The sequence below is a fragment of the Haemaphysalis longicornis genome, unplaced genomic scaffold (assembly GCF_048455015.1).
Source record: "Haemaphysalis longicornis isolate Haplotype H1 unplaced genomic scaffold, Haemaphysalis longicornis Haplotype H1 scaffold_4, whole genome shotgun sequence".
NCBI classification, from domain to species: domain Eukaryota; kingdom Metazoa; phylum Arthropoda; class Arachnida; order Ixodida; family Ixodidae; genus Haemaphysalis; species Haemaphysalis longicornis.
The window spans coordinates 171,336,303-171,349,874 of NW_027526361.1; the positions used below are offsets into that span (position 1 = coordinate 171,336,303).

Below are 13,572 nucleotides of genomic sequence, written 5' to 3' on the forward strand. Positions count from 1 at the left end.
AAGCTGCTGTCCGATGTTTTCCGGTTCGTTCTCCGGCAACACAAGTGGCTCTATTATTTGCTTATTTGTCACAATGGTTCTGCCCCTGCAATATACGGCCTCCCGAAAATTCACAAGCCCCATGTGCCCCTGCGCCCAATTGTCGACTACACCCGTTCGCCCTTTCAGAGGCTTTCTGGTTTCTTGCACCGTATCCTGTCCTCTCTGGTTGGAAGAACGAGTACGCGTGTGCGCAATTCTCAAGATTTTATGGAGAAGGTTCGCGACGTGGCACTTGACGATGGGGACGTGATGGTTTTCTTTGATGTGAAATCCCTCTTAACAAGTGTTCCCGTTGATCTGGCTGTGTCAGTTTGCAAGGACGCCATCGAAGCTGATGATACGTTGACCAAACGGTGCCCCATTGAAGCAGCCGACCTGACGAAACTTTTGCATTTCTGCTTGTCGCACACGTATTTCAGCTTTCAGCAGAAATTCTTCAAGCAGGCGCAAGGAACGGCTCAGCGTGCGTCCATTTCAGTCACGGCCGCGAATTTAACCATGGAATCCCTCGAGAGCCGGCCGCTCGCAACGTTCTCTCCGCCCCCTAAAATATTCGTGCGCTACGCTGACGACTGTTTTTGCGTCATACGAAGAAGTGCCTTTACTCGTTTTACCTCGCGCTTAAATAGCATGCAAGCGGCAATACAGTTTACGGTGGAAGAGGAGGTCAATTGCAAACTGTCGTTCCTGGCTGTCCTTGTGAAGCGGATTGGGCCAAAGCTCTTTTTCAGCGTCTACAGGAAGCCGGGGCACACGGGCCGCTACCTGCACTTCACTTCTGAGCATCCGGCCTCTCACAACAGGTCCGTGGTGATTACCCTGTTGCAGCGGGCCAAGAGAACTTGCACTGAGCAGAACGACCTCGCCATTGACTATCGGGACCTCGGTGCCTGCGGCTACCCTCCTTCCTTTCTTTCGTCGGTGGAACGCCAGCTGTCTAGCACGGTGCTTCATTCGGCCCCTTCAAGACCGAAACGTGCACCTGTTCCGTACGTTCCTGGAATCAGCGAGACCCTTTCCCGTATCATGCGCACGGGCGGTGTCCAGATAGCGCACGTGCCTACTCGAAAGCTGAAGGAAGCCCTGGTCAATGTAAAAGACAAAGTACAGAAGGAAAAATTCCCAGGAGTGGTATACTCCGTGCCTTGTGGCCATTGCGAGTACAGCTACATAGGAGAGACCGGCAACTTCAAAAAACGTATAAAACAACAGGACTACGACGTCAGAAAACGCCACGTGGCTCGAAACGCTCTGGCTGAGCATGCTGACACATCGGGTCACATGATAAACTGGGGCGCGGCACACGTTCTTGCAAAAGAGAAGCACCTGACGTCATGACTTCATCTGGAATCATATTGATCATACAGACAACGGAGCGAACATTTAATCAAACGCACGGCAATGTGCCTCCTGGTGCTACAAAACACGTCGCCCGCGGCCGCTGTTTGCGCGGCGCGCAACGTTGAATAAATCTTATCTTACAAGTGATGCATTGGTCGACGACTAAATTTATTTTAAAGAAGTTGCTTACTTTTCGGAAACTGCATCTGTGACGGGGTGCATAGAAAAAAGTCGCGTCGTCGAATTTAATATTGGGCCAAAGTAAACTTTCTGGTGAATATTGCGGGAAAGCAAGCTTTCCTGTCTAATGTAGGTATCATGCAAAAACATCATACAGAAATTGGCCGTGAGGATGGCGTTATCTTTACGCCGATTCACATTTACTTGCCACAGTTAGTTTATAGGAAAGCTGTAAACGATATGGAATTCCCGTCTGCTGTCAATACATGACATTCAAAGGAGGAGGTATGGTTATAGAAAACAGCTGTAACCCTCGCTTTTTCAGAACTACCCCAGACCAAATTGTATGATAATTAGCCGCGCAGACGACTACAAAGTTTGCAAGCCAGTTTCAGCCCCGTGTTTGTCTTACAGAATAAAACATTATTCCGTATCTTCCATTCACCTAAATAACTAGGAAGTAAACGAAACTCTTACCCACAACCAGTTTCTTTCGTGACCTTCTTGAATTCCGCCCAGCTGGCTTGTCATCCTTCATCACAGACTGGAAGGGCTCTAATTTTTTTCCTATTTCTCTTCACTTAAACGTAGGTGTGTGTTCCGCCTGTTACACCTGGTGCACCCCCTACTCCTCATAAGAAAAACTTTCCATACTAAATGGAGTGTTTGCTCTGCACTCAACAGTCCTGCGTTTGTTTTCTGTTATAGCGGAGGCCTGTAAAAGTGATTCGCACTCGTCTGGTTCTGTAATATATTGCCACTTGCTCTCACCACTTGCCATTTGCCACTTGCACTCGCAACTTGCCCCTTGCACTTCTGTAACTGCCTACTTAGAGCTGCTTGTAAGGCGTGCGATATGCCTTCTTTGGTCCTCCGGAGAGCGGGGTACAAGGTCAGAGCACGCACCAACATCAATTGAGGTAGCTACAGGCATGAGCGGCGAATGGCGAATCTCGGCCAGCTTACAGTTTATCGGGGCTTAGGTTAAAAAGTAGAACATAATTCGTGCTCCATCAGCAGTGCTTAGGGGAAACTAACATTTATTCAGTGGTGCGCGCCGCGCAAACGGCGGCCGCGGGCGACGTGTTTTGTTGCACCAGTGATAGCGGAAGGAGGGCGATGGTCACGCGGCGCCACAGCGGCTACCGCGAACATCGAAAGCATGTCGGGGGCACGGGAGGGATCAGAGATGCCCCGTAACTAATAAAGGACACGCATGCGCAAAGCGCGCCTAGCACGCCAGTTTCTTCAGCCTCGACCCGGCGCCCGCTGGCTGCAGATGGCGCAGCAATGCAGTTTTGCGCCGCTCGGCCACGCACTGCACATCCCGCAAACTTTTGCTGGCGACTGTACATAAAACGTGGTGTGAAGTACTGACAAAATCATTGTGAAGAAGGCTCCCGTGTAGGAGCCGAAACGTCTTTTGTTTTACAAAATATACTTTTCGGTCGGTGTTTTTATTCCCCGTTGTATCATGACCCACCCTGACCAGACGGGATTCCGTCCAACCATAGATTTCAATCATTAATATGATCAAACCGCCCGTGACTGGCGCCTTGGAAGTGCGTGTAAAGAACGCCTTTACCGCCTTTCACTATCATTTCCACATCTACTAACAGATTATTATCTGCCATTCTTCCGAGTAGCTTCGCACTGCGATCGGCTGTCCCTTCTACCATTGACCTATATTCGGGAAAGTACACAATTGAAGTCACCGAGGACAATCAAAACTTTCTCTGTTTGAAAATAGCTTTCAAGGCTTTCGAAAAATTCATAGCGTGGCTTTGGTTTTGTGGGGGCGTACACACACAACGCCCTAAACCCTACGCGCTCATAAACAAAATAAAATTTCACAAATCGACCCATTTCACTACTTGCAACATTAGCCACAACTATACCTAAAGACTTCTGTTAGATGTGTATAAGTACGGATGGCCGAGCGGTAGGAAGAGACTACCGCGAACAGTAGGCCATCAGGCCTGCGAAAGACATGGGAACGTGCCGAGCCGTTTGCCCAGAACGAACTGTGTTTATTTTCACAAACTGGCCACTCACCGCTGTGCCAGACTTGCACGGCTAAACACAAAACTATCAGCACCGCGTGGGAGCGCTGCACATGAGCTAACGTTGTAACACTCCTCCTATATTTGGAGGAAGACTATGGGGAGTACCTATTCACTGGTTTCCTAGTCCTCGTACCACGTCGCAACTTCGGTGTGCGAGGCTTAGGCACAACAGAGTCACTGTTCACATGCACACCACTGTTGAGCGTAGTCCCGTCGCTGTCCATGGCACAGCTACTTCCAGAGAAGCTATTTCCAGGTGGCTGTTCCTGCTGAGGCACTTCCGGAAGAGCTGGTGCATGGGGAGGCGGCGGCTCCAGCTGTGGTGGAGCTGCAGCGATAGCAGTTTCAGGAGAGGTCATAAGTGTTTCTCTCGGGACAAGGCGCAAGTGGTCGCTGTATCGGGTTGCCAAGGTGCAATCTTCAAAGCGGACACTGGCTGATGACGGAGTGACGTCGACAACACTGGCAGGCACCCAAGGTGTACCCCCTGCGGAAGTTATGCGCATACACGTCATCACCTGGCTGCAGTGATGGGGCCTGCCGGGACCCTCTGTCGGCATACAACTTCTGATTGAGTTGTTTTAGAAGTACAGATGCCTGCAGGCTTGGCCTCAGGACATCCAACGAAGTCTTGAACATTCTTCCCGTCAAAAGCTCACACGGTGGCCGACCTGTAACTTCATGTGATCTGGTCCTGTAGTGCAACAGGAACCTGGAGGTCTGCGTTTGGAAGTTCCCAGAACCAGACTTCTTGAGTTTGTTCTTCACAGTTTGTACAACTCGTTCAGCTGCACCGTTTGAGGCAGGGTGATACGGTGGTACGAGCATGCGGCGTATTACATTTCGAGTTAAGAACTCAAGGTACTGGGCACTGGTGAAGGCAGGACAGTTGTCTGAAACTATGATGTCAGGCAGGCCATGCTGAGCGAATGCAATTCTCAAGGCAGAAATGGTAGCTTTTGCAGATGTGGAAGACACAGGAAAGACTTCTATCCACTTTGACAACGCCTCCACAATAACCAAGAACGTGTGACCTTGGAATACCCCTCCAAAGTCAATTTGAATCGTTGACCAAGGTCGCTGTGGAAAAGGCCATGGCGTCTGCTGAACCGGCTGTGCATCTCGATGTTGAGTCTGGCACATGGCGCAGCTCTTCACCCTATTGGCAATGTCATTGTCAATGCCTGGCCACCAAACATGGCTCCTGGCAATCATCTTGCTCTTCTCGATACCCGGGCGGGTGGCCCGAAGAATGCCAATAACTTGGCCCTGCAATGATTTTGGAATCACGACTCTTGATCACCAGAGTAGGCAACCCTCATGGAGACTGAGTTCTTAGCTTCTAGTATTGAAAGGGTTCCACTCTGGTCCCACTGGGTGGCATTCCCCTTCCAGAACAGCAAGAACAGCATGGCCCAAAACTGGATCATTTCTTGTGGCTTGGGCCACAACACCAGGTAAAAGGAGTCGCGGATATGCCTCCTCCAGCAAGAAGATTTCAGCAGGTCGTGGTAGTGCAGTGGTGTCAGTTGGCAGAGACAGTCTACTAAGAGCATCGGCAGGGCCGAGCTCTTTGCCAGGCTTGTATACAAGCTCGTACTTGTACGCAGAAAGCTTCAGAGTCCACCTCACCACTCGAGGCGAAGCTTGCACGGGAACGGGCTTGTTGGCGCCCAGCAGTCCAAAAAGTGGCATGTGGTCAGTGTGTGCTTCGTATGAGAAGCCCCACAAGTACTGGTGGAACCGATCTACGCCAAATACTAAAGCCAATGCCTCCTTGTCGAGTTGACTGTAGTTTTTTCTGCTTTTGACAAGCTCCTCGAGGCAAAAGCAATGGAATGTTCCCGGCCATCAGCATCTTTGTGTGCAAATACTGCACCTATACCATAAGACGATGCGTCACAGCTGAGGCAAACAGGCCTGGCTGGGTTGTAATGCACAAGCATTGGAGCTGATGTCACCAAGTGCTTGCAGGCAATGACTGCATCTTGTTGTTCTTGTCCCCACACCCACTTCTTCCCTTCACAAAAAAGCAAGTGCCGTGGACGAAGGAGTGACGAAAGATTGGGTAAGAAGCGCCTGTAAAAGTTGACAAGTCCCAAGAAACCCTGAAGTTCCTTGACATCTTGAGGCACAGGAGCATGCAGAATGGCTGCTACCTTGTCAACGTTCGGGAAAAGGCCTTCCTTGCTGATGATGTGCCCTAGATGCTCAACTTATGGCACCAAGAAGTGGGATTTTTCAAGTTTCAGCTTGAGGTCAGATTCTTGAAGCTTGCTAAGCACAGCACGGAGGTTGCAAAGGTGCTCAGCATTGCTTGCGCCAGTTACAAGAATGTCGTCGAAATAGACTGCTCTGTGTGGCAGTCCCCTGAGAAAGTTCTCCATCTCGCGCTGAAATATGGCAGGAGCAGATGAGACGCCAAAAGGCAACCGGGTGTACAGAAACAACCCCATATGCATCGAAATGGTTACGTACTCTCTACAGGCCTCGTCAAGGACAACTTGCTGGTACGCATCTCGCAAACCCAATTTTGTGAATTTCTCACCTCCAGCAAGCACAGTCCACAGGTCCTCGATCCTTGGAATGGGGTACTGCTCCACTGTTGCCACTGGGGTTATGGTGACCCCAAAGTCTCCACAGATTCAGATGCGTCCATGTCTTTTGGTAACAGGAACCATAGGTGCAGCCCACTTTGCTGTCTTGACGGGAGCAACAATGTAATCTCTTCTTAATCTTGGGATTTCTTGAGTGACTCAATCTGCCAAGGCATACGGCAGTGGGCGTGGCTTGAAGAACCGAGGCGGAGTGTATGAAGGAACATGCAGAGAAGCTTTAGCACCCTTGAACGTACCCAGGCCTTCTTCAAACACTTCGGCGTAGTCTTGGACTAGGTGTTTGACGTTGGAAAATGCGTGTACGTTCACTTGAACGTCGGAAACGCCGATGCCCAGCTCACGTATCCAGTTGCGTCCTAGAAGAGTCGGCGATCCGTCCCCGGTAAGAAAAATAGGTACGTCAGCCTCCTTGCCATGAAACTTCACGCTGACGTCAGCTTTTCCGTGAACCTTTTTCAGTTCCCCGGAATAGCTTCGCAGAAGCACTTGTGACGGCTGCACAGGAACCGAAGGCAAAAGCTGAAGAAGACGCGACTTGGCCATGACGGAGACACTTGCCCCCGTGTCCACTTCAATGCGGAGTGGCTTGCCGCAAATGTCAACAGTGACGGTAAAAGGCGGAGGCGGCGTAGCGTAGTGAACTTACCACATGCCGAAAACTTCGGAAGATGAAGCTGTAGCGGCGTCCTTATCGCGGACAGCATTCACACGATTACGGTTGCTCGACGACGGCGAACTTCGTGCCAAGAACGAACGTGCCTTGGAAGGGCTGTTGCTTTGGGCTTGGCTGTCATTTCGTCTCGTATTGCACACCTTCGCCAAATGACCTCTTTTGTGGCAGTAATTGCAGACTGTCTTCAATGCTTGCATTTCGATGCAAGGTGTCCCTCCCCGCAGCGGTAGTAGGTGACGCCCCCCGAGCCTGACGAGACACGGTGAGTCGAGAAAGTGCTGCTTGTGTTAGCTTGGACGATCTCACTTGCGTCCCTTTTTGCTCCTTTCATTGCCATGGTGGTCTGCACAGCGTTGTCGAAGGTGAGGTCTCGTTTTTCCAGCAGTCTTGTTTGGACGTCTGCGTTGTTTATGCCACACACGATGCAGTCGCGGAGCGTGTTTTCGAGTTCAGTACCGAAGTTACAATGCTTGGACAGGCTTTTTAGTGCTTGTACGAAGTTGCTGACGGATTCCCCTTCCGCGCGAACGCGCGAGTTGAAACGAAAATGCTGCACAACGGCAGATGGCTTCGGATAGTGATGACTTCCAAGAACTAGATGAATCTTGGCCAGCGTCTTGTCACTGGGTTTGGCGGGCTTGACGAAATTTCGGAGCAAATCATACGTTTTCTTCCCGCAGCAGCTGATGAATACGGAAGTACGCTTCTCTGGGGAGACATCATTGGCCAAGAAAAATGCTTGGAGCCGGTACACTTAACAAGGCCAGTAGTCTCCTCCCCCCTCCAACGGCTCGAGGTTGCCGAAACTTGGCATTGTGAACGGATGGCAGAGCGGTGCGGGAACGAAGACTCATGTGAAACTTTCTTTCATCTTCGTCGCCAGTTGTTAGATGTGTAGAAGTACAGATGGCCGAGGGGTATAAAGAGGCTACCGCGAACAGTAGGTCATCAGGCCGGCGAAAGACATCAGAACATACCGAGCCGTTTGCACAGAACAAACTGTGTTTATTTTAACAAGCCGGCCACTCGCCGCTGTGCCAGGCTTGCACGGCTGAACACAAAACTATCAGTGCCGCATGGGAGCGCTGAACATGAGCTAACATTGTAACAACTTCCTTAACAACAGGCAGCAACCAGCCGAAAGACCGACTGAGTGACTTACAGCACCATAGAAATCGTCAACAAAAGGTTCTATCATTCTGTCAGTGTGCACTTCACTCTCAACCTTAGTTTCTTGGATGCCAATGACATCCAAATCTTTTTCTCGAATGAGGGTACCACGCCTTTTTGACGCGTGTCCCCGGACTATTAGCGTCCCTACTCTGAATGGCTTCCCAAAGTTTACAGTCATGAAGGTTTGTTCCACCAAGACCGCATGGTATCACTTGAATGTGGCCTACACGAGACATTACCTCTACAAAATCCAGCAGGCATCTTCACCTCTTTGTTCCAGATGTGACTCACGAGAAGGCATTCATCATGTTATATGCGTGTGTCCAAAGTACACCGTGGACAGTCAGAAACTCATATAATTTTTGTGCAGGCAGCTTGGTGTTGACTTTAGCTGAGGGCTGTGTTGGGTTCATTGTCGGGTCCCAGTCAGGGTGCACGTGCAATCAAAGCTCTTTTGGAGTTTCTTCGATGCACAGAACTGGACAGAGTTTTGTGATTGAAAATTTTGGCCGCATCAAATGAAATCTTTTCGTTTTCACATTTTTGTCTCTTTGTTTTTCTTCTCTCATCACGTGTAGCAAGCCACCCCGACGTCTCGGCTAACATCGCTGGTCTTCATTAAGGTTATACTCTCTCTCACATGGTATCACACACACACACACACACACACACACACACACACACACACACACACACACACACACACACACACACACACACACACACACACACACACACACACACACACACACACACACACACACACACACACACACACACACACACACACACACACACACACACACACACACACACACACACACACACACACACACACACACACACGCACACACACACACACACACACACACACACACACACACACACACACACACACACACACACCCGCACACACACACACACACCACGCACGCACGCACACACACACACACACACGCATACGCACACGCACACACGCGCGCGCACACACACAACACGAAAAAAACGTAGGAAACAGTACTGCCACTACTTCGACCGGTGCAGACAAGTCAAAGACGCGGCCCGCGGTTCTCTAAAGAATTTGCCCTTTGTCGTTGCTGCTTATCTCGATTCGTATTCCAGCCGCTTCAGTTTCTGCTGGTTGCTTTCCTTGGTGAATTCCTCCCCCTCGTTCCGGTGTCTCCTAGCTGATGCATCCCTGGCGTCCATGGACACCGTGTTTTCGTCGACTGCGCTGTTTCGCTCATCCGGTTCCTGCGGCTTCATTGTTTTTGCGTTGTCGGTATCCTGTTCATTTTCTTCATCCTGGCGTGGCGGCTCGGGGGGCGTTGCCGCCTCAGCCACCGCATGGTTTTCCTGGCTTCCAACACCCACCTTGGTCGCGGCTCTCAAAGTGGCCTTCGCTTTTTCTGCTTCCATCAAGTTCTCGTTTACCTCGGGTTCCCCGTCATTGCCCCCCACCACCCTGGCGTACGTCCTAACACACTCGTCGGCCGCGTGGCCGAAAGAACGGCACTTTAAGCACCTCGGCACACGGCATTCGCACCTCATGTGGCCCGTACTCCGCCAGCGACGGCAGAGTGGCCACCGTAGAAAGCAACACATGTGGTAGGTCCGGTAGGTCCGTGATGTCCGGCTTAAGCGTCAACTGGTTAAACCGGGTCGTTGATTCTGCGGTCTCGAAACCGTTTGCCTCCCAGGCATCATACTTCACGCTCTCGGCGTCCCCGAAATCTTGCAGCGCCCTACTCAGACACTCAAAAGGAATGTCGAAGGCACCCAGTGCACCTTGAAGATCACATCCTGCTGAATTGGGTCAATAACGGCCCAAAAGTGCCCCTTCACTTGCAGCGAACCTTTCTTCAAAGTACGCTCACGTGCGGCGTGGATGCGGAACTAGACAAGCCAAGTTCATCTGGTAGGGCCGAGGCCTCCCACTTCCTTCAGCAGGTCCAATTCAAGGAAGGGAACACAGAAATTGTGTAAACGGTATGTGCACTTCGAAGGGTCGCAGGGAAGAAAAACACATGCCTTCGTGCTGTCGTCAGACGACAAAGTAGGCAGCAACCACCGATCACCATCTCGTTCGCCGAAACAGCGGGCGCCGCGGCTAGAAACCGCCGCTTTCTCGCCAGCGCAGAACTAGCCATCGCACGTCCGCACCCACTGGGGGCCGAAGTGAAGTGAGCACACGCGGAGACGGAAAAGACTAGTGGTGCACTCACCAAGCACATCTACGGGTTTAATCCCTGCATTCTGGCGGAATTCCACGCAATAGCGAATAAAGGACGCCCACACCAACCCATGGCATCTCACTTCTAGTAGGGCAATGTTCTAAAGCCTGTGCCTTCCAGTCCTCATGTAAAAAATCTCGTCCGCCCTCCAGCCAAACGAAACCTCAAGGAACACATTCAAATTCTCCTTCACGGCCAGGCCATCATTCCAGGCCCCAGCATCAAAGTCCTGGGCCGACATCTTCATGCCAACACCAATCACATGCCGACATCTTCATGCCAACCCCAATAAAATCATACACATGATCAGGCGAGTTGCCGCCAAGAAGAGAGGACTCATGGAATCCGATACCTTTCGAAACGTTCTACCTTTTGTGCTCTAGACAATCACCCACGTCAACCACCTGTTGAGCAAGCCATTGGTTTTCCTATGAGTGCGCCCGCAGGGAAGCATCTGAGCACGGGGCTCTACAAAATGGTGGAAGAGCTAATAGAGGGCCAGCTTTCTATCATGATGCTCTGAATGAGCAGAACTGCGGCCGGTCGCCGCATTCTTCACCAGATTGGCTGGGCAGGAAAGATGACACTCCACTTGGTGTACTCCTCTACTTTTGGCGACAAGAACTGAAGATGCCCCCTTTGCTTAGAAATATGAACCCCTCACACGACGAGGGTCGCCGATAGCACGGGCTCAAGCGCTAAACACCACCCTCAGTGGGGATCATGCAGTTCTCTACACAGACGCCTCCCAACATCGAGGGTGGCAGTACGCCATATTCTTGGCTGCCTCCAGAACCAACCTCCTTGCTTGTGCCTCACTCAAGACGAAAGACATGACGGCAGTAGAAGAGGAAGCCATCGTCTTGGCTCTCACTCAACCAGCGGTTCGTAAGGTAGTCTACGATTCCCAGCAAGCCTACCTGAATTACCAGTCGGGTTTGGTGTCCCGACCTGCACTGCGCGTGCTAAAAAACCACTCCCCAAATGGTTCTATTCATCTAATCTGGACACCCGCTCAAGCTTCTATGGAGGGCAACGAATACGCCCACCACGTCTGCACTTTCAGCCCCCGTGCTATGGACCTGCACGAGAACAGTCACCCCGTTATGTCGTTCAAGGACATCACCCAGCATTATAGCCTTTTGAGACCGACCCTATCTTCGCCTTACCCTGACTTTTCCATCGAACAACAAACTACCCTACGGCTCATACAATCCGGCTCCTTCCCACACCCCACGCGTCTTCACTTAATTCCCCCGAATCGCTACGACGATGAAGGCAAATTTTGCTCCGAAGTAGGAACACTGCCACATAATCGGGGTGCGAGAATTTACCCCTGAGCGCCCTCCTCCCTTTCCGTCAACTAGCGAACAAGAGCAATGGGAGATGCTGCTGCCCATTCCCTCTCTGCCTACCCAGCTTCAGCTGGGGGACAGAGCACAGGCGGTGCGGACTGAATATGGCTACAGTGAAGAAGAAAAAAATTCCCTGGGCCGCACAATGGGCCCTTCAGATATGTGAATACAAGTAATTCCTCCTTCACCTCCCGCTTTTCCCTCTACGCCTCTCCTCCTCTAACTTCTCCTCGATATCTGCCGCCAATCTCGTCGCCTCCGTCCGCGACGGCAGAGACAGCAGAAACCGAGTTTGAGCTTTAATTTTATAAAAAAAGAGTTTTCACACATGTGCTAAACCAATACAACTCAAGCAACGAGCGTTTATGCATCATGCAATATATACCCTAACCAAGAAGATCTCTTTGAAGTAAAAAAGTGTGTGGTTTTTTCACTTGTCTCTGGTTTCCGTATTTGTAGAGATACGTAAGTAAATTTAAGTGACGTCGCATGGGTAATCGTTGTGGGAGCCGTCTACCTTTGCTTTCCAACCACATTCACAGGGTGGATTGGGGTTAATTTTTTTCTTTCATTCGCCCCTTGCCGAGATATACGTTTTTTTCGTGCTTCGTGCGTTCTTTTTATCTTACTACTATGCATGTTCGCGGCGCAATGTAAAGTTGGAGCTTCAGTCGATGTCCAATATTTCTACGCGAAGGCAAAAGTCAACAGGCCACAAAAAAGCACTGATGACTACTATAGTCCTTAATGCAAAATTTGTGGGCAGTGCGAGCTGCAGTCTTCTTGGTCATGGCGCATAGCTGCTGCGTCTCAGGAAGTGACCACGCGATCAGCGAGCACGGGCCGTTATTTGCCGTTATCTAGCCATTATTATCTGATGCGAGATTATCTGCCGTTATCTCGCAGCACGCCCCCGACGGCGAGTATAATGCTGAAAATCGGGTTTGAACCTCCTGCGCGAACGTTACGTGGTTCCGATGAGTGCCGAACCAAACTTAAGGCTATGGGCGAACGAAGCAGTGTCTAAGGAAATTGTGAGAAGAAGGCGCTCCTTAGCGGCGACGCGTGGCGAAAGTGTCCGGGGGAAACAGTGAGAGAGATGACGCCATAGCCGCGCGTGCCGCCCTCCCCGCCATCCTCTTCCGAGACGCCCCTCTGCGTTTACTATCTGTCCCGCTGCCTCGTTCGCTCAATTTGTTTACGCGGGTGCGACGGACGCCGCAACCGCCTTGAAACCACGTTATCGGGGGCCTAAAACCTGAGTCCTAGAAAATTCAAACTAAAGGCTCATTTATTGATCGAGAGTGGGCGTTTTACGCCACAAAGCTTAAGAACCACCGTCCTTTATTACAGGCTTACTTATTGAGCGAGGGTGAACGTGTTGCTACAAAAAGATTGACAAAGCACCTTCATTAATACTAGAGATTTCTAGCTGACTGTTTCTGACGGTCCGCTGCGCTCGGGTAGCAAGCGGGAGCGCCAATGGGCATGCGTGGCGCACTAAAGCGCTAGGGGAGGCACCGGAGCCTAGCCGCGGCCTCTTAGCAGACCGTCACGGCAGCTTACGCTACCTTGCGGAATTCTAACATGGCTTCCCCCCGCGAGGCGAGCGCGCTACGGCGAACTACGTTTGTCCAGTTCAAATACTAAAGACGAAACTGCGAAAGCGCTTCCGAATAGGCAGAGGTGCCACTCACCTCAACGAGCTTAAGAACGGAAGCAAAAAATGCCGACCGAAGCGCGAGCCCACTTCTATGCAGCGCCGAGAAAGACATCTAGGCTATCCAACATTGAAGGGCTTTTTTAAATTATTTGGGACCATTACACCACTTCACCGTCTACATCATGTAAAAAGGTGCAATAGGCATTAAACAATTATTTTTGTTTATT

The 13,572-nt window shown here is 50.9% G+C and overlaps 1 protein-coding gene across 1 annotated transcript; it reads left to right on the forward strand.

Moving 5' to 3' along the window:
* Positions 1-672: 672 nt before the first annotated feature.
* Positions 673-3,969, forward strand: LOC144180097 (uncharacterized). The gene is made up of 2 exons (XM_077708502.1): positions 673-1,146; positions 3,871-3,969. Exons 1-2 carry the CDS (start codon positions 673-675, stop codon positions 3,967-3,969), a joined length of 573 nt encoding a protein of 190 aa, XP_077564628.1.
* The last annotated feature ends 9,603 nt before the right edge of the window (positions 3,970-13,572 follow it).